The sequence below is a fragment of the Megascapheus bottae genome, chromosome 16 (assembly GCF_031878675.1).
Source record: "Megascapheus bottae isolate mThoBot1 chromosome 16, mThoBot2.hap1, whole genome shotgun sequence".
NCBI classification, from domain to species: Eukaryota; Metazoa; Chordata; class Mammalia; order Rodentia; family Geomyidae; genus Megascapheus; species Megascapheus bottae.
The window spans coordinates 526760-546067 of record NC_143524.1 but is presented as its reverse complement, the minus strand read 5'-3'; the positions used below and the strand labels follow the sequence as shown (position 1 = coordinate 546067).

Below are 19308 nucleotides of genomic sequence, written 5' to 3'. Positions count from 1 at the left end.
CAGTAAGTGTATTGTGCTGTCCAGCCTTTGGGCTCTCCCATGGGCTCGCTCAGTGTTCGGACCCCTAGACCCGGGGACAAGCCCTGGCCCATGCCTTTCCAGAGCCGAGCCCAGGACCACCAACAGCACACTGACCCAGCCGATCAGCGAGTGTTTATTGACCACCTCTTGGTGGCAGGGCAGCTGCGAGGGTCTGCAGTGCAGTGAGGACAAGCCCGTCTCCACACAGGTCATGTGGCGGGCTGGTGGTGCACATGGACACAGCATCGGCAGTGGTGTTGACAGCAGTGGGAAAGATCAAGCCAGGGTTCTGGCTGCTAGGAGCAGGGCAGGCCTGGTGGCCTGCCTGGGGCACGCGGGCTGAGGGCATGGTGTGCGCTTTCCCAGTGGCAGGCACAAGGGCACCTGGAACTGCGAGGTGCCCTGTGTGTGCCACCTGACAAGGCCCGCCTGCCTCAGGCCCCACTGGAGGGCACATCCGGATTCTGCCCCCGCAGACGTCAGGCAGCAGGGGCTGACTGCACAGCCTTCCTGCTGCCTCAGACTGGGGCAGGAGTAAAAGGCACTTGAAGCCACCCCCCACCCCACCCCCAGGGGTTGCAGAGGGCAGGGTGAGTACAGGTGCCGGGGCAGGGGCGTGGCCTGTCAGCAGTCAGCTCAGCAGTCAAGAGGGACAGTGATCAGTAGTGCTCTAGCTTGAGGCTTCTATACAAGCAGCACGTGAAGATCATGCCGAAGACCTGCAGGGAGCCAGACAGCGGGAGTGAGGGCCAGGGACGGCCGCTGCCCGAGCCTACCTGCATCCCACCGGGGCCCCGAGCCCACCTGCACACAGGCGACGCCGATGCCCACGGCCCCGATGACCCTCAGGTGCTCCTGGATGAAGGTTTCCAGCTTGGTGATGCAGCCGCCCTGTCGGGGTGGGGGTGCTGAGTGGGGTCCATGGCCTCCCCAGACCTGCAGCTGCCAGTCCTGCACACCCAGGCACCTACCTCCACCTTGTAGATGTTGGAGGCATGATCCCGGAGTCCACAGCCTGGCACCACAGTCTTGCAGCAGCTGTCAGGGACCACTCGGCCCCCTGCCTCTGCGGAATGGATCCACTCGCTCTCCCGCCAGTCCTGCGAGTTGTTGCTGCCACAGCAGTGGAACTGCAATGAGAAGGTGGCTGAGCCCGCAGCCCACAGCACCGCTCCTTGCCGGGGAGGCAGCAAGCAGACCCTCCCCACCCAACACCTACTTCCTGCTGTAGCTTATCCACAGCACTGGTCACACCCTCGTAGCCCGGCTGGTGGTACTTCTTGGTCATAGTGTCCTTCAGGTTTTCCTTGAGCTCTGTATTCAGCTGGGGAGAGAAGTGCAGAGGTGAGGCCTCCACGGCGGGTGAGCCGAGGACAGAGACCTCAGCCCGAGCAGAGTGCAGCTGTGAGCCACCAGACCTGCCCTCCACTCCACTCAGCCTTTTCTCTTTCTTTTTCTTTTCTTTTTTTTGGGGGGTAACACTAGGACTTCGTCTGAGGATCCCAGGAAAAACCCCAAGCTGGGTGCTTATGACTCGTGTCTGTGGTTCTAACTACTCAGGAGCCTGATGTGTAAGGATCAAAGCCAGCCATGCAGGAAAGCCTTGAGACTCCTCTCTCCAGTTAAGCACCAGAAGGCTGCAGTGGCGCTATGGCTCAAGTGGTAGAGCACTAGACCTGAGCCACACTGGGGCTGGGTGCCAAGGGCTCACACCTGTAATCCGAGCTACTCAGGAAACGGAACTGAGTATTGAGGTTTAAAGCCTGGGCTGGAAAAGCCCATGAGACTGTTATCTTCAGTTAATCACCAACAGAAGCCCAAGTGGAGCTGTGTCTCCAGCCCCAGGACCAGCAAGGGGGTGGGAAGCCTGCGGCAGAAGGACTGGGCTGGCCGCTCGGCAGGGGACAGGAAGGGGCAGGAAGACACTCCAGGTGCCTCCTCTGTGAGCCCCAAGGATGGCTGCAGCAGGGCATCACTCTTGGCAGTCCGCCCTCCCTGGCGGCCCCCACCCATCCCCAGGCCTGGGCGAGGCCCCTTACCTGCTGGTAGTAGACGTAGGCCAGGACGCCGGCAAGGATCTCCAGCAGGAAGATGAGGAGGAGCAGGACAAAGTACTGCGGACACAGCCCCGAGGGTGGTGAAGCCGGGGCCGCCCACTCCCTGATGCCAGAGTGGAGGAGGCCACCCCCCACCAGGAGCCCTGGCTGGGGCTTCCCCCACCCTCCCGTGCCCACTGACCAAGCGCAGCAGGTTCCGCCGCTCTTTGAAGGTAGCACAGCAGCCCAGCACACCGGTTACCATAACGACAACGCCAGCCACCACCAGGATATAGGCTGTGGCCAGGTAGGTATTGGAGGCCAGCAAACTGATGTAGTCACTCTTGAGGGCCAGGGTCCAGATGCCCACTGCCATGACAGCCAGGCCGGCAAGCTGCAGACAGTGAGCACCGGTCAGACTGGCCCCCAAGCCCGAACCCCCCCCCCAAGCAGCAGTTGTGAGAGGGAGGGGTGAATGGATAGGGGAACACTCCATCCAGAAGCGGGAGGGGCACCTTCTCACCCAGAAGCAGCAGTTGTAGGTGAACAGCAGGTACTTGAGGCAGACTGTGCCACATGTCGCCTTCTTCTCCTTGAACTCACCCATCCTGAGCTGGGAAGATGGGCAAGGGTCACCAGGACCCTAACAAACACCAGTGGCGACAGGCAGGGACACTGTGATGCCTGGCCAGCCTGGGGTCGGGTCTGAGCCGGCCACCTGCCCTGAGGAGGCGTCTCCTTGAGAACCAGACACGAGTCACTTCCCCAACAACAGCTGAGCGATGCCAGCACCAGCTCCTGAAGCTGGGCTCCTGGCACCCAGATGGGGTGCTCTGGAGGGCCCCCAGCCTTCCTCCGCCCACTCACTCCTGCTGGCAGTCAGTGGGTGTCCATAGGCCCTGGTGACAGGCTAGCGGGAACCACCACCAAGACAGTTTGCAGAGGTAGCAGAGAGGCCAGGAGGGAGCTCAGGCCATTCTCAGCCTTATAAAAGGTCTCTGCAGGGCCTGGAGTTGCCAAACTCCGGGATTCAATTCCTCAGTACCACATATATAGAAAAAGGCTGGAAATGGTGCTGTTCTCCAGTGGTAGAACACTAGCCTTGAGAAAGCCCAAAGACAGTGCTCAGGCCCTGAGTTCAAGCCCCAGGACTGGCAAAAAAGAAAAGAAAAGGTCTTTGCACAGCCTCCGTCCTCCCAAAGAGGAGAAACCCACAGATCAGAGTTCCCTTCCAAAGATACAGGGAGGAGAAGAACAATCCTGAGGGAGCAGAGAGGTGGCCATGCCCAGCCAGAGTCCCCTGGGGCTGCCGGGGGCCCCCAGGCACACCACACCATGCCTGGGCTGGGCAGGACGTTGCCTTCCCCTCCCCCTAGAGCTTACCAGACTGACTGGGAACCGCGCTTCCTAGAACAGCAGCGGGAACTTCCTCCCCAGGCCTGGCCCTCGCCACTCCTGCTGGACAGAGGGCAGCGGGCTAGGCCTGCGGCCCGGTCTGCTCTGGACAGAGGGCAGCCAGGCCTGGTATTCGGGTCTGGGCCGGGAGGGGCAGAGGATGTTTCTGGACGTCTGAACCAGGAAGGGAGGGACGTCAAGTCTAATTAAGGCGCCCGGCCCGCCCCGGGCCTTGGCTCCAGACAGGTCATCATCCCTCCCCGCAAGCCGCCCCAGCACCAGCCTGCCGGAGAAGAAAAGGCCTGGGCTGGAGCGGCCAGACCTCCGCCCGCTGGCGGGAGGGAGGGAGGGAGGGAGGGAGGGCTGGGCTGGGCCCCGGCCCCGGTCAGGCTCCGGGCCGAGGCCCACGGGGACGCTGGCTCCCAGACTCGGCGCGGCGGGGCGGCCCCTCCTCCCCGAAGGGCCCGGCGGGCGGATGTGCGTCCGCAGGGAAAGGGGAGGCCGGGAGGCCGGGAGGCCAGAAACCGCTCCCGCGGCTCGGACGGGGCCGCACTCCAGCCCCGGGGAGGGCGGCGGGGCGGGCGGAGCTCCGGTGTCCCGGACAGTGAGCCAGGCGTCCCGCCGGCGCCGCCCGGCCCGGATGTGGGGCCCCAGGCCTGGGCCCGGGCTCCCTCGGGAAGGCCTGCGAGGGGCTGCGGCCGGGTCCCGGGGACGTCCGCTCCCGGGCGTCCGCGGAGCCACCGACCGGGCCTCGGGAACCTGAGCCCCCCCCCGGCAGCCGGGGCCCGCGGCGCACTCACCGACCACGCGTCGGAGTCCCAGCCGGGCGGCGGCTCGCGGGGGCGGCGGCTCGGAACGGGGGGAATGCGCGGCCCCGGGCCTGCGGAGACGCGCCCCGACAGGCCCCGCCCCCGGGCCGGCCCCGCGCCCCGGCAGACCGCGCCCACCGCGCCCGCCACGCCCCCGGGCCGGCCCCGCGCCCCGGCAGGCCCCGCCCACCGCGCCCGCCACGCCCCCGGGCCGGCCCCGCGCCCCGGCAGGCCCCGCCCCCGGGCCGGCCCCGCGCCCCGGCAGACCGCGCCCACCGCGCCCGCCACGCCCCCGGACCGGCCCCGCGCCCCGGCAGGCCCCGCCCACTGCGCCCGCCACGCCCCCGGGCCGGCCCCGCGCCCCGGCAGGCCCCGCCCACCGCGCCCGCCACGCCCCCGGGCCGGCCACGCCCACGGCCGGGCAGGCCGGGACCCGAGCTGGAGCTGCCAGGCCGGCGCGGGCTGTGCGGGGCGTCGGGTTAGAGGCCAGCCGGGTTTGCTCAGCCCCGCGACCCTCGGCCTACCGACGCCCATAGCTCAACAATCCCCCAACCCAGAGACGAGGAGCCCGACAGAAGGCAGAGCCCGGACTTCGGCCCGGGAAGCACTCTTGATGACGCCCTGGTGAGGGTCTAGCAGACTCGGGAAGGGCAGCCGGGCGCTGTGTGGAGCCCCCCAGAGGCCAGGCCTGAGGGCCCCAGTCTGGCTGGCATACATGTCTGGGGCAGGGTGCAGGATGCAGAGTTATGGATGAAGGACAAGGACTTTCTAGGGCTGGATGAGGGAGATGAGGCAGGAATGAGGAGACAGGATTAACCACCCGCCACCCCAGCACAGCATTTACTGCTCAGGTGGGCTCTGGACCTACACTCGGGCTGGCATGGTGGCTGAGGTAGGGACAGACTGGAAACTGGTGATGACCCACCCATTGCTCTTGGATGAAATGGTTGGAGAAGGAAATTTGTTGGAACCAGGTCCCTGGAGTCTTCTAAACCCCTTCCTCTCATGACTTGGATTTGAACTCAGGGTGTGCTCCTGCTCTACCACTATGGTCATACCTCCTATCCAGCTTTTGGCTAGTTGTTTTGGAGGTGTAGTCTCATGGGCTTCCCCCACCCCAGGCTAGCTTTGAATCTGTATCCTCTAGATCTAAGCCTTTTGAGTAGCTAGATTATAAGTGTGAGTCCCAGATTTCTGGCTTGGAACTCCAGCTTTGGTTGGATGGTAAGGCCTTAGAGCATGAAAGACCCTAAGAGGTCACACCCAGAGCTGTGCAGCCCCAGGCCCCAGCACAGCAGAGCCGTGTGCCACATCTGAAATACTCCCATTGCATGTGTGCAGGCCAGGAACACCTCGTGCATGAACTACTGTGGCTCACAGACACACAAAGCCATGGGCAGGACATTCAGTGGACTTTATTGGATGGAAGGCTTTGCTGGACAGAGAAGGGGATCAGGACACCCTGTCTGTCTTCCTTCAGGCAGGAAGGTGGATAGAGCCCACATAAATGCATGAGCCTGCACCCCAGAAATAGCGCCTTCAAGAAGTGGCTCCTCCAGATAATACATAGCGGATCACTTGTCACCACCATCAGGCACTGGGAAGGTGGCCAGAGCCTCGTCTGGGAAGCCCAGCCCAGCCACAGCAGCAGCAGCAGCAGCAGCCCGTGGCCCCGGCGGCTCGAGCTGTGGCCAGGACCTTTCTGTGGCTGTTCCCCAACAGCCTGGCTTCACAAATGTCTCTCTGGTCCCGAAGCCTTGTATTCAGCTCCCTATGGAGGGGAAGTGTGATGGCTGAAAAGCCCGAGGGAGCTAAGATCTCAGGCGGATGGGGGCACAGAAGGTGGCTCCCGTGCCCTCCTTTGCAGGGTGGCAGCATGCGTGATGGCAGGCAACATGAGCACATACTTCCTCCTAGAGGGAGGGGGCTGAAGCCCGGGAATTTGGGAACCTTGTCCCTCCCGTGGCCTACAGCGGTCCGCACCTGAGCAGCTCCAGTTGCCTGAGGAGGCTCAGCTTCTCTTTCTGCATGTTCCGGGAGACGGCGACCACGTCTCTGCGGGGGACGAGGGGACCAGGATGCAGGGCGGTGCCTGCCCAGGCTGCCCCACCTGTGGGTCTGCTCCCCGGGGGACAGGGGACCAGGATGCAGGGCAGTGCCTGCCCAGGCTGCCCCACCTGTGGGTCTGCTCCACGGGGGACAGGGGACCAGGATGCAGGGCGGTGCCTGCCCAGGCCGCCCCGAGGCCTCCCTCCACCCGTCACCCCACCTGTGGGTCTGCTCCACGGGGGACAGGGGACCAGGATGCAGGGCGGTGCCTGCCCAGGCTGCCCCACCTGTGGGTCTGCTCCACGGGGGACAGGGGACCAGGATGCAGGGCGGTGCCTGCCCAGGCTGCCCCACCTGTGGGTCTGCTCCACGGGGGACAGGGGACCAGGATGCAGGTTGGTGCCTGCCCAGGCTGCCCCACCTGTGGGTCTGCTCCACGGGGGACAGGGGACCAGGATGCAGGGCGGTGCCTGCCCAGGCCGCCCCGAGGCCTCGCCCCACCTCTGAGGCCTCGCCCCACCTCTGGGTCTGCTCCTGCCGGCCCCGCGCGTCGCCCTCCAGCCTGCGGAGCCGCTCCTGCGCCGCCTCCAGCTGCGCCCGCAGCGCCTGGCAGCCCCGCAGCAGCTGGGCGTGCTGGGCCTGCGCTTCCCGACGCTCCGCGGCCCGGGCCTGCAGCTCCTCTTCCAGCTGAGGGGTGGGGGGTGGGCGGGAGGCGCCGACTTGAGCCCCACTGCTGAGAGCTCAGGACCCGGGGCCACCTATGGACCCCGGCCGCGCGCAGGGAGGCGGGACGGGGGAGGCACAGGGGGGCGCGGAGGGGGGCTGCCTGGCGGGGGCCGTCGGGGAGGGGGGCGCTGCCTGGCCGGGGATGGGCGGGCGCTGCCTGGCCGGGTCGGTCGCGGGGGAGGAGGGTTGCCTGGCCGGGTCGGTCGCGGCGGGGGGGGGGGGGGGGGGGGCTCTGTCTGGCGGGGGCCGTCGGGGGGGGCTGCCTGGCTGGGGATGGGCGGGTGCTGTCTGGCCGGGTAGGTCGCGGGAGGGGGGGGGCTCTGCCTGGCGGGGGCCGTCGGGGGGCTGCGGCGCTCACCTCCCGCTGCCGCAGGCCGGCGCGCTCCAGCTCCTGCTCGCGGCGCTGCAGCTCCAGCTCCAGGCGGCCCCGCAGCTCCTCCCCGGCGAGGCTCTGGGGCGCAGCGGGGCTCGTGAGCCTCGGCGGACCCCGACGCGGCCGGGGCGGGGCGTGGCGTGGGGGGCGCGGCTGGGGGCGCCGGGTGAGGAGGGCCGGGCAGGGAAGAGCGGGGCGGGGGAAGCGGGGCTGGGCGCGGGCGGCCCACCTGGCTCGGCCGGCCGCGCTGCTCCCGCAGCTGCTGCTCCAGCTCCTCGTACAGGCCGCGCACTTCCCTCTGGTGCTCGCTCTCCCGCCTTCGGAGACCCGGGCGCGGCGAGGAAGAGTTAGGCTCGGCTCGGCCCGGGCCCCGGCCCCGCGGCCTCCGCGCCCCGGCCCCGCAGTCCCCGCGGCCCCCGCGGCCCCGCGCCGCCCTCACCGCCGCAGCGCCTGCTCCAGGCCATCCCGCTCCCGGGCCGCCTCTTCCAGGCAGGCCGAGGCGCGCACCAGAACGTCCTCCAGAGAGCCCAGCAGCTCGGGCCGCTCGCGCTGCAGCCGGGCCCACAGCGCCCTCACCGCCCGCTGCCTGCGGAGGGGAGCCGAGAGCCGTCGGGGCTGGCGGGCCTGACGGGCGCGAGACCCCCCGCAGCCCCCCCGGGCGCCCGTGCGTCCCACCGGCTCCGCGCCTGCGCCGGGCCCCCTGAGTGGCCCCCGGTGCCCGGAGCCCGAGGGCCGGGGCCAGCAGCCCGGGCAAGACATGCAAATTCTGCGGGAAATCACGGCCCTCAGCCTCGGCTGGCAGGGCGGGTGGGACCGGGCAGCCTGGGACCCTCCTGGCGGCGACGGGCCCCACGCACACCCGGCTTGCAGGCGGGCGCATCCCAGCCTGACTCACTCGGCCAGGGCCCGGGCCACCCCCAGCGGCTCCAGCGCGGGGCAGAATCGCTCGGCGTCCTCCTCGTCTTCCTCCCCGGCACCCCGCACATCCGACCAGCTGGACTCGAACGTGTCCTCGGGAGTCCGAGAGTGGTCGGCCTGGGCCGACTCCACCTTCACAAACCTCCCTGCAGGGATGGCAGAGGAGAGGGGGCCATGACCAGGGCCGTGGGTTCCACCCTGGCCTTCCTCCCTCCAGCCTTCCAGCGCATGTCCTGGCCTCTCTCGGGGCCCGGTTTCCTGTTTTTCTTCCTTATTCTGTTCCACTGGCCTGGGAACGGGAGGTGACGCCAGGCTCCCAGCCCCCCTTGGGCTTGATGGGGAGAAAAAGGGGCAGGGGACGGAGACTGCAGTGCCGTGCACCGTTCAACAAGGGAGGGGTCCCCTGGAGGTGTGTGTGTCCACGCCGGGGTGCTGGGGGAGGAGGAGGGGCCGGAGGAAGGAAGGTACTGGTCTCTAGGTGGCTGGCAGTGGCAGGGCTCCCCCCGCTTACCCAGGCCCAGGCAGAACTCCCGGGCAGTGAGGAAGCCAGTGTGAGCCTGGTCCAGGCTTTCAAACACAGCCTCCAGCTGCTCAGGGGTGAGGGGCAGGTCGCTTTGCAGGCCCTGGCCAGGCAAGGGGGGCAGCGTGAGCAGCCACGGCCAGCCCTGGGCCAGGACAGCCTTTGGCACCGGGGACTCACCTGCAGGTCCTGCCGAGTGATGAAGCCCTTGGCCTCCTTGTCACACAACAAGAAGAGCTCCTGGGCCTGCTGCAGCACCTCCGCCCCGGAGGGGGCCCCTTCCCCCCACGGGGCCTCCCCAGCCCCGGGCTTTCGATGGCTGGCCATGGAGCAGGGTCTTGGCGCAGGAGGGTGCTGTGAAGCCAGAGAGGGTTAAAGGGGGTGAGCGGGGAGGAGAGTGCGGCCGTGGAGACCAAGGAGTCTGTGGGGAGCTCGCCCAGGCCCCTCCTGCAGCAGGTGACCCAGGGCAGCAGTGGAGGGTGGCGACAGGTTCCCAGGTGGCCGAGGGTGTCCCCTGGACCGGGGGTGGGGGAAGGCTGACTCTGGGACAGGGCTGCCGGGACTGGGCCCCGGGGGCCCAGAGAAAGGCTGATCTCTCCCGACAGGGGCCACTCCTCCCTCCCGTCCACCTGGAGAGGCTCCGGGAGGCGGGTGGGGGGCCCAGCCCGCACACCCTCTGCGGGAGGACAAGGCCTTCCCCGCTCCCTGACTCGCCCGTCCGTGTCCAGGAACTCTAACCTTGCGGCCGTGCGCTCCGCCCCTCCCTCTCCAGCCACCTGTCATTCTAACCCCGGGACTTCGCAAAGCTACGCCCGGTCAGGAGCGCCGGCCCGGCCCCGGGGCCTCCGAGCGCTCCCGTCCGTCCGTCCGTCCGTGCGCTCGTCCACGCGTCCTTCCGTGCAGCTCACGCCCTCCCCCCATACTCCTAGGGAAGGGCGTCAGCCTCGGGGGACGGCGGGGCGGGAAGGCTGCAGGGGAGGCCGGCGGGCGGTCGTGGTGCCCGGCCGCCGCGGCCCTCCCCTCTCTCGGCTCCTGGGCTCCCCCGGACTGGGGTCCACCCCACCCCAGCCGGAAGCGGCGCGGCGGCCGCAGGGCCCCGGGGGGGGGGCGGCAGGGCCGGGGGAGGGGTGCCGAGCCGGGCCGCCCGCGCGCCCCGCGCGCCTGGACACCGCCGGCTCTGCCGCGCACGGCCGGGCCCCCCTGCCGGGCCTCCGGGAGGGCAGCTCCGGGAGGGCAGCTCCGGGAGGGACGCGGCCCGGCTGCGCGCCTACCTGCCAGCTGCTCCGCCGCACCTGTGCGCGCCGCTCCTCCCGGAAACGCGCGGCGGCCCCGCCCCCCGGCCGACCCCGGCGAGCCGCCCCGCGATCCGCCCGCGCCCCGCGAGCCCGCGGGGACCCCCCGCCCCAGCGAGCCCACGGGGATCCCCCCCCCCCGGCGATCCGCCCGCGCCCCGCGAGCCCGCGAGGACCCCCCCGCCAGGCGCCGAAGCGTGGAGGAATAGACCTTTCTTCGTGGCTGTGGTGGGGTCAGGGAGACTTGAAGGAAGGAAAAACGGCTGGGAGTGGTGGAGCAGCGGCCTGGAGCGGGGGCTCGGGCGCCGCAGGCCGAGGTCAAGGCCCCCACAGCCAAGAAAAAGATCTAAGCCACCCCAGGTCTTGTGTCCTTGATTTTCAAACACCAGACACGGGTGCTGGGTCTCCAGGAGCAGCGGCAAAGGCCCCGGTGAAGGGCCCTGGAGCGCTGCGCTGCCGTCCGTCCTGCCAGGCTCTTCTGGGATGGAGCCCGGGGAAGCCTGAGCCCCGCTCTCCCGGAGGAGGGAGCCGGGTCAGCGCCCTGCAGCCCCTGCGCCGCCAAGGCAGCGTGGACCCGCACCTACCTGGAGGAGGGCCGGCCCGCCCGCCGGCCCCCGGCCCGCCTGCAGCACCGAGGGCCCCAGTGCGCCAGTGGAACCACAACAGGCAGGGCTTACAGGACAAGACCTGGAAACCAAGAGGGGGGCGGCCCCTGGCACAGGAGCCCAGGACCTGCCTGGCCGGCTCGCCCAGTCCTGCTGTCCCAGGTCTCACAACCAGATCAACCGTTATTGTTGGCTGGGGGCTGCTACCACCCCACCCCACACCCTCTGGGAGGGGCGTGGGGCACAAAGAGCTGGGACAACAGCAGAAACCCTCTCTGCCCCACGCTTCACACCAAGGGTCCTTGTCCCCTCAAACGCTCCCTCTCCAGAATGGTCACTTCCAAGAAACATGGCATGCTTTTGGCTAGAGTCGATGTGTGCGGTGATTCCAGACCGGAGGCCACCTAGGTCTCGGCAGGAATAGGAAGAGCAGAACAACAAGAAAGCACCTGCACCCAGAAGGAATTGGGCCAGGGGCCCAAGGTCAGCAGAGACATTTCCAGTCTCCAGAAGTCTCCCCTCCAGGGGTCCAGCCTGGAAGTTAGCCCCTGTATGGAGCAGAAGTATAACCCCTTTGTAAACAGTTTTGTGTGCCCTCCACCCCATCAAGAACTGAGACTGGAATCCAGGGCCTGATGTGGTGGGCTAGTACTCTACCAAGTAGCAACAACCCAGTCCCACCACAGATTAGTACACTTGACAAGGGTCTTGAGCTAAGATAGCTAAGCGCATTGGCCCTCATGGGAGTTAGGGGCAACAGTAGAGGGTCTGAAGCTGATCGCAGGCCCCAAAGGCAATCTTGTAAGGCTTGGTGAACCTGCACTGATCAAATATCCCTGGGACCCCCCCTCTCCCCCCCCAGCTCTGTCCTCAGTGCCCCAAGAAAAGAGTGGAAGTGGCACATAGAAACAAAGAGGGCCAGGGGCCACGAGTGTGGACTAGTGGTAGAGTGCTTACCTAGCATGCATGAGGCCCTGGGTTCGATTCTTCAGCACTACATACAGAAAAAAAAGAAAAAAAAAGCCAGAAATGGTGCTGTGGCTCAAGTGGTACAGCGCTAACCTTGGGCAGAGCCCAAGGACAGTGCTCAGGTTCTGAGCTCAAGTCCCAGGACTGGTTACAAAAAAAAAAAAAAAAGACCAATGGGGCCAGGAGTTTGGCCTAGTGGTAGTGTGCTTGCCTATGCACTACGACCTGGGTTCGATTCCTTGGTACCACATACACAGAAAAAAGCCGGAAGTGGTGCTGTGGCTCAAGTGGTAGAGCTCTAGCCTTGAGAAAGTCCAAGGACAGTGCTCAGGCCCTGAGACCAAGCCCAGGACTGGCAAAAAAAAAAGAAAATGAAATGAAGAAGGCAAGCTGGGCACTCATGTGTGTTATCCTAGCTATTCAGGAGACTGAGATCTGAGGATTGAGGTTCAAAGCCAATCAGGGCAGGAAAGTCTGTGACTTTTACCTCCTTTAACCACCAAAAGAACCCCAAAAGTGGAGCTGTGGCTCAAGTGGTAGAGCATAAAATGAGCAAAACCTAAGGGGCAGGTCTTGAGTTCAAGTCTCAGGATGAAAGAGAAATGAAGAAGGTAGAGGCTAAGCAGTGGCGTTTATTACATCTACTTTGGCAAAAATAAATAAAATCTCACACACTCTTTAGTAAAATATGAAAAACTGGAAGGAGGAGCAGAAAGAAAATGAGGAGGAGAAGGTGTGAAGTTCTGGAGAGTAACTGCACCAAGAAAGGGTGGGTGGGAGCCAAAGGCACAGGTGAGAGTGGGCCCTGGGCCAAGTGGGGTTCACTTCTCCCCCTCCCCACCCAGTGCAGCAAGTGAGTGGTTGGTGAAAAGGGTTCTCAGCAAGCCCCGTCTTGCGGTTGTGAGGGGCCCTGTCTCCTCGCTCCATGCCGGGGAACAGGGAGGACAGGGTGGAGTCTTGGTCAGCAGTGGTCAGCAGTCGGGGCCAGCCTGGGGAGGGCCGGGCTCGGGCGGGGCGGGCCCGGCGGGCTCGTGCATGCGCAGGGCGTCCGGCGGGAAGGCCGCGTTGGTGCAGAAGAGGCCCACCAGCACCTGGCGCTGGCACTCCTCCCACCGGGCCAGCGCGTCCCCCAACGAGAGGTTGTTTCGAACCCAGGTGGGCAGAGCCTCCGTGTAGGCAGCGCAGGACAGCGGCACGGAGGGCAGTGAGCGAGCTCGGCGCAGCTCCCCCTGCTCCGACAGCCTGCGGGCAGAGGGGCGGCAAGGGAGGCTGGCTGGGCCGGGCGGGGGCCGCGGGTCCCGGGGGCAGCACAGCCAGGGGAGCTCACCTGGAGGGCAGGTGGCTGCCCAGCTTCCTCTTGGCGCGCATCACCAGGTACTGGCAGATGCTGCCCGTCTGCTCCTTCATCCACCGGATGTCTTCAGGGACGTCCGGCAGCCACTCCAGCAAGCTGGGCACGGGGCGGGCAGCTCGGCCTCAGAGGCTGCGGCCCCGCCCGCCGCGCCCGCCCTCCCAGCCCCCCCACCCGGCCTGGCAGCAGGCCCCGCAGCGGGCGCGGTTCCGCCCTCCCCTCACCGGATGGTGAAGGACACGGCGCTCTCCAGGGGCAGCGTGTAGGGCACCATCATGGCTGTGGCCAGGCGCACGGGAAGCATGTTGGAGAGCGTGGTCAGCAGGTCCTTGGGCTCCACGCAGGCCTCCAGCAGGGCTGCAGGCAGGGGTTGGCCGCAGGTTGGGAAGTGGAGCCAGCTCAGAGCCACCGCGCTGGCGCAGGCACAGTCTCCCCACCTCCTGGCCTCCCGCCTCCCCTCCTCCCCGGGACACACCCTCGTTGAGCCTGGCGGGCAGGTGCTCCAGGATGTGGTCCTCCCCGGGCGGCGGTGGCGAGGGGCCCTCCACAGGGACTCTCCCTTCAGCCACAGGGGCCTCCCCTTCCTCGGGGCTGTGTTGAGGGATGGGGGGCAGCGCCAGCAAGGGGTTGGGCTGGTTCAGAAGGCCTGGAGCGGGGAGGGGCGGGAGGAAACCACTCTGGGTCAAAGGCAGCTCCCAGGTGGCTGTCCAGAGCCGGGTCTGCCCTCCCCATGGTTCCGCAGGTGGCAGGTGAGCCTGCCCCTCCCCCACATACCATTCCTCCGCAGAAAGCGCAAACCATCCCTGTAACCCTGCTTACACATCTCCCGAAGCACCTACAGAAGGGAGGCAGGCACGTCAAGGCAGAGGGAGGCTCTCGAGCCCTCGGCAGCCCTGGATCCAGCTCCACATCCAAGCTCCACCCAGATCCACAGGCTGTCTCCCCGAAGAGGACTGCAGGCCTCAGGTGATGTCACCCCACCTGGGCACTCAGGAGAAGGCCCTGTGCAGCTCCCCCCCCCCACCCCAGACAGCCCAGTGGACTCACCACGGGCTCTGGGGGAAAGAGAGCCTTGGAGAGGCGGTAGAGGTTTCGTAGGTTGAACTGGATGCTGGTGTTTGTGACCCGGAGCTCGTGGATGTTTGTGGAGCTGTCCTGTGGGCAGATGTCACTCTCGCCCGAGAAAGGGGACACAGTGATGGTGTTCTTGAGCTCGTAAAGTGGCAGGTTGTCTGAAATGCCGCCATCCACGTAACGCTGCTCACAGACATGTCACACAGTCAGGGCCTAGGGTTGGCTGCCCCCCCCCACCCAGAAGCCTTTTTCCCACTAGGTACTGGGCACCCAGGAGATAGCAAGGGGGACCGCAATGGAAACTGAGCATCCCCAGGGCTCTCTGCCTCTTGAGTAACAGGACATGAAGCAATGGGCAGTGGTAGAGTGAGGGCTGAGCAGGTGGGTTCCGCTGCCTTTTCCACCACCCCCTGTCCTGAAGCCAGGTCAGCAGCTTGGGGGAACCACACAGGGCACATCTGGCAGGATACTCACCACCCCTTGAAGGGAGGGAGGGATGAGGCCACAGTACACGGGGATGAAAGTGCTGCAGACATTGGCCTGCAGGGCAAGACAGAAGGCTGGTAAGGAGAAGCCTGGGCTCATTACTGGGCAGTACAGCACCAGAGCCAGCAGAGCCCACCAGAGCCAACCTGGATCAGCTCCTCTTTGGAGTTAAACTGGGATATGATAACATTCTCGCCATCTGAAACACGGGTCAGAGAGATGCCCAGGCGTCCACTGGCTCGCTCGTGGCTGTCGGGGGGCAGGATCTTCAGCAGGCAGCCACGGATGGTCTTCACCAGGTTGAAGGAAGGATGCAGGGGGCCCAGGAACCGCTTCCGGGCCTCCTTGGAGACCTCAATGATATTGGCGCCTGCCTCACCTAGGGCAGCAGGGCCAGGATTAGGGCCAGGACTCCTGGCTGCACACACCTCCTCCCCATGGCTCCATAGTGCAGACTCCCGTCCCCCTCATGAACCCCAGGATTCTCAGTGCCCCTAATGGGGCCTGGACCACAAGTGACACTGCTGTTTACCTGGCCCTGGGCAGAGGGAATCAGGCTACCAATTCAGGATGCCAGATAGCAGGGCTGGTCAGCAGGGACTGGGACTTGCCCTTTGCCCAGTATTTCCCAACTTCCTGACCCTATGAGTCATTAGGCTTGATGCGGTGTGGCAGGAAGCCCAGGAGAGGAGAGTGCCGAGCCCTGACACCAACCAGCCTCCGCCTTCACCCACTTGGCCGGATCCAAGGGGGAGGGTGGACCCTCAAGCCCAGAGCAGCCCAGGGGTCAAAGGCCTGAGAGAGAACTATGAGGAAAGCAACAGCCCCACCTCCTGGGAGCCACCCCTGTGTCCTTCTGCAGCCACAGATAAGGACCCTGGCACTCCTCTTAGAGGACCAGGGTGCTGGCCCAGGCCAATACCAGAGTGGCCAGCTAGGAGAGGGCGTTGGGAGGGAAACTGAGGACCCACTCCTGGGATAGGAGTATAAGCCACCATATAGGCCAGGGGCTCTCGGCAAATGCCTTCCTTTCTGCCCACGACTACCTGTAAGAAGCTCAGGGACAGTTCTGAAGTATGTTCTGGGACCAGGAGGCAGACTGGCCTCCACAAGAAGGGAAGGGATGGCCAGGCACTGGTGGCTCACACCGAAATCCTAGCTATGCAGAAGGGCTGAGACCTGAGGATCGCCGTCTGAAGCCAGCCTGGCATAAATCGCCAGTTAAATGCCAAAAACACAGAAGTGAGGATGTAATGTAGCGCAACAGCTTTGAATGAAAAAACAAGTGAGAGTGCTGGGAGTTTGGCCTAGTGGTAGGCAGGCCCAAAGTGCTCCGGCCCTGAGTTCAAGTCTCAGGACTGGCCACAAAAAAGGAGTGGGAATTCAAGGTCCTCAAGCCCCAGTACTGGCATGGAAATGGGGAAGAGAGAGAAGGAGGGAGAGAAGCAAAGAGAGAGAAAGAGGAGGAAAAGAGGGGGGGTGAGAGACCACAGGGTGCACCTTGGGTCCCAAATAGAGATGCCTCCATCCTTCTCTCCCTCAGGCAAGGGTGACCACAAGGTGGCAGGGTAGCAGCCTGGATAGATCCCAGCTCCTCAGGGCACCCATGTCACCTTGATTGCCCTCATGTGCTGGGGGCTGGGCAGTTCCCAGGGCTCAGAGGAAGAACACTGTGTGCTGTAAACACCCCCCCCCCACACACACACAGGTGGTAGCCCAGCCCAGCCCAGCCCAGCCCAGCCAGCACACAAAGATCCCTGCTCTCTTGACCATTCATCCAGAGGCCGAAAGCACCCCAGCCCATGAAGTGGGCAGGGCGGCTGGGCAGCTGGGGAGCAGGCTGCACAGGAAAGGCTTGCCCACATAGTTCTTACTCCTTCCTTCCTTTCTCCTTCTTTGCCAGTCCTGGGCCTTGAACTCAGGGCCTGAGCACTGTCCTTTCCCAAGGCTAGAGTTCTATGCTTGAACCATAGCACCACATAGCTTTTTCTGTGTATGTGGTACCAAGGAATGAAACCCGAGTCTTCATGCACACTAGACAAGCACTCTACCAGCTAGGCCATGCTTCCGGTCCCTTACTGGGCTCTTTCAGAGGCCCTCAGGAAGGACCAGGCCACAATGCCCAGATGCCTAGGAGGTCTTCCTCACACTAGGCCACTGGCCAAGGCCACTAGGGACAATTCAGCCCCCCTGGACCACAGGCACCAGGGAGGGCGGGAGGGGGAGGAGGAAGGACGACAGAGGACAGACTAGGGCTTGCCCTGACACTCAGTCCCGCCCGTCACAGCCTGGAGAGGAGGAACCCAAGTCAGAGCTGTGCGGGCGGAGAGAGAACCAGGCCCCACCCCGTCCCTGGTCACCCCAGAGGCAAAACAAACCAGGGCCGGCACCCAGCACTGGAGCCCAGGCCGAGCCCGAGGCCCCGGCCCAGCCTCCCCCCCCTCCGCCCCCCGGCCCCGGCCCCGCTCACCCAGGCAGGCCCCGTGACCAGCGCCGTGGCCGTCAGCGCCCGGGCCGAGCCCCCCGATCCCCACCCCCGACCCCGCTCACCCAGGCAGGCCCCGTGACCAGCGCCGTGGCCGTCAGCGCCCCGGCCGAGCCCCCCGATCCCCGGCCCCGCTCACCCAGGCAGGCCCCGTGACCAGCGCCCCCGCCGAGCCCCCCGACCCCCACCCCCGGCCCCGCTCACCCAGGCAGGCCCCGTGACCAGCGCCCCGGCCGAGCCCCCCGATCCCCACCCCCGGCCCCGCTCACCCAGGCAGGCCCCGTGACCAGCGCCGTGGCCGTTAGCGCCCCCGATCCCCACCCCCGACCCCGCTCACCCAGGCAGGCCCCGTGACCAGCGCCCCGGCCGAGCCCCCCGATCCCCGGCCCCGGCCCCGCTCACCCAGGCAGGCCCCGTGACCAGCGCCCCGGCCGAGCCCCCCGATCCCCGGCCCCGGCCCCGCTCACCCAGGCAGGCCCCGTGACCAGCGCCCCGGCCGAGCCCCCCGATCCCCGGCCCCGGCCCCGCTCACCCAGGCAGGCCCCCGTGACCAGCGCCGTGGCCGTTAGCGCCCCCGATCCCCACCCCCGACCCCGCTCACCAGGCAGGCCCCGTGACCAGCGCCCCGGCCGAGCCCCCCGATCCCCGGCCCCGGCCCCGCTCACCCAGGCAGGCCCCCGTGACCAGCGCCGTGGCCGTCAGCGCCCCGGCCGAGGCGCCGTAGATGTGCGTGGCGTTGGCCACCAGGAATGGCGCGTGCTCGCGCAGGCAGGAGGCCACCCCGATGTGGTAGACGCCGAGGAAGCCGCAGCCCGCGAAGGAAATGTTCCACTTGGCCTCCCGGGGGAACATCGCGGCTCGGCGGGCGGACGCCGGTCCGCGGGCGGGTCCTGGTCCGGGCCTCCGCCGGCGGAGGCGGAGACGCTGTGCCGAGCCGCCGCCGAGGCGGAGATCTAGTCGGGGCGGGGCGGGGCCTGCGGTGGGCGGGGTCGGCGAGGACCAACCCGAGCGCGCGGAGCAGGCCCCGCCCCGCCCCGCCCCGCCCGCCGGCCGCCGGGCCGCGACACCTGCCGGCAGAAGCCGCCCGCCGGCCTCCGCTTCCGCCCTGCACGGGTCCGCCGGCGGGGTCGGGCCTGGTGCGGATCTGGGTGCCCGCCGGGAGACGGCGCTGCTTTCCGGGCCGCCGCCATCGCCTCCTCTAGGGCCAGCCTACCAAGCCCATCCCGACGCAAAGGCGGCACCCACAGGGCCTGGAACACTCCTAGGCAGGCCTCCGGGCCTGGGCCCCCCCCGAACCCCCGGACCTCCGAATCCCCCGGGCCCCAGGCCCCCCAGACCCCCATAGCTCCGGGCCCCCGGATCCCCCGGGCCCCAGGTTCCCCGGGCCCCCGGATCCTCCGGGCCCCAGGACCCCCGGATCCCCCGGGCCCCCCGGACCCCCAGACCTCCGGGCCCCCGGATCCCCCGGGCCCCAGGTCCCCTGGGCCCCCGGATCCCCCGGGCCCCAGGCCCCTCGAACCCCCGGGCCCCAGGGCCCCCGGGCCCCCCAGGGGCAGGCTCCACAAACATGGCCACGGACCCAAGACTCTTCACACCCTGGGGGCCAGCGCATCTGCTTGCGGTCTAGCCCCGCTCCTGCTGACTGCTCCGGGAGCTGGAGCCCTCCAGCTCGTCCTCTCGCCCCCTCTCGGCCTTTTCCCCCGGATTGTGGGGCGGTCCACGCTGTTCTGGATCCAGGGCCAGGCCTCATCTTGTCCCCTCCTTGAAACAAAGAGCTGGTCTACTCTGGGGCGGTGGGCGGTGGGCAGTGGGGCAAGAGCTTGGCTCCGTCCCCAGCAGACCAGCAGACAGCTGGACTACAGTGAACCGATGGCTACTAGAGGTCTGCCGTGGGCTTGTGGTTCTGGTCAGGCCTGTGTGAGTCGCCAGGACTGGGTTGTGGGGTGCCCATTGGTGACCCTGCAGGGGTCACGGCGCCACCTTACATGACTGGGGCAGTTATTCAGGTCACTGCAGTTTTCCCTGCTATCTAAATGAGCCACCCTGCCCCACTGGATGTGGCTTATGGACAGGAAGTGTCCCTAAGTCCTTTAGGAGTGAGCCTACCCTGTCCTCAATATGCTCTGCCCTCCGGCGCCAGGCCTCTCAGGAGATGCTCTTTTTTCCAGCTTAGTCAACAACAAATTAACCAGGCTGCCA

General features: G+C 66.6%; 3 protein-coding genes across 5 annotated transcripts; all 3 read right to left on the bottom strand.

The window, feature by feature from the left end:
* Positions 1–657: 657 nt before the first annotated feature.
* Positions 658–4355, bottom strand: Cd151 (CD151 molecule (Raph blood group)). Of its 3 annotated transcripts, none has more exons than XM_090347115.1 (9): positions 4253–4355; positions 3441–3512; positions 2581–2670; positions 2260–2451; positions 2061–2135; positions 1241–1345; positions 993–1151; positions 826–912; positions 658–740 (listed from the first exon to the last, which is right to left on the bottom strand). In XM_090347115.1, the coding sequence occupies exons 3-9, from the start codon at positions 2662–2664 to the stop codon at positions 681–683; spliced, it is 762 nt and encodes a 253-aa protein (XP_090203241.1). In that variant the 5' UTR covers positions 2665–2670; positions 3441–3512; positions 4253–4355; the 3' UTR covers positions 658–680. The 3 variants fall into 3 exon arrangements, with proteins under 3 accessions (XP_090203241.1, XP_090203243.1, XP_090203242.1); XM_090347117.1 differs by having other exon boundaries at positions 3441–3515; positions 4253–4354; XM_090347116.1 differs by having other exon boundaries at positions 3441–3626; positions 4253–4343.
* A 1299-nt stretch (positions 4356–5654) lies between these two features.
* On the bottom strand, positions 5655–11194 carry Cracr2b (calcium release activated channel regulator 2B). Its single transcript, XM_090347114.1, has 10 exons — positions 9586–11194; positions 9028–9201; positions 8839–8950; positions 8305–8473; positions 7849–7995; positions 7639–7726; positions 7395–7487; positions 6831–6997; positions 6245–6316; positions 5655–6032 (listed from the first exon to the last, which is right to left on the bottom strand). Exons 1-10 carry the CDS (start codon positions 9628–9630, stop codon positions 5852–5854), a joined length of 1248 nt encoding a protein of 415 aa, XP_090203240.1. The 5' UTR covers positions 9631–11194; the 3' UTR covers positions 5655–5851.
* A 1133-nt stretch (positions 11195–12327) lies between these two features.
* On the bottom strand, positions 12328–18036 carry Pnpla2 (patatin like domain 2, triacylglycerol lipase). Its single transcript, XM_090347113.1, has 9 exons — positions 17775–18036; positions 14771–15003; positions 14613–14678; positions 14112–14321; positions 13839–13899; positions 13540–13710; positions 13289–13421; positions 13041–13163; positions 12328–12955 (listed from the first exon to the last, which is right to left on the bottom strand). Exons 1-9 carry the CDS (start codon positions 17959–17961, stop codon positions 12685–12687), a joined length of 1455 nt encoding a protein of 484 aa, XP_090203239.1. The 5' UTR covers positions 17962–18036; the 3' UTR covers positions 12328–12684.
* Between the last annotated feature and the right edge of the window lie 1272 nt (positions 18037–19308).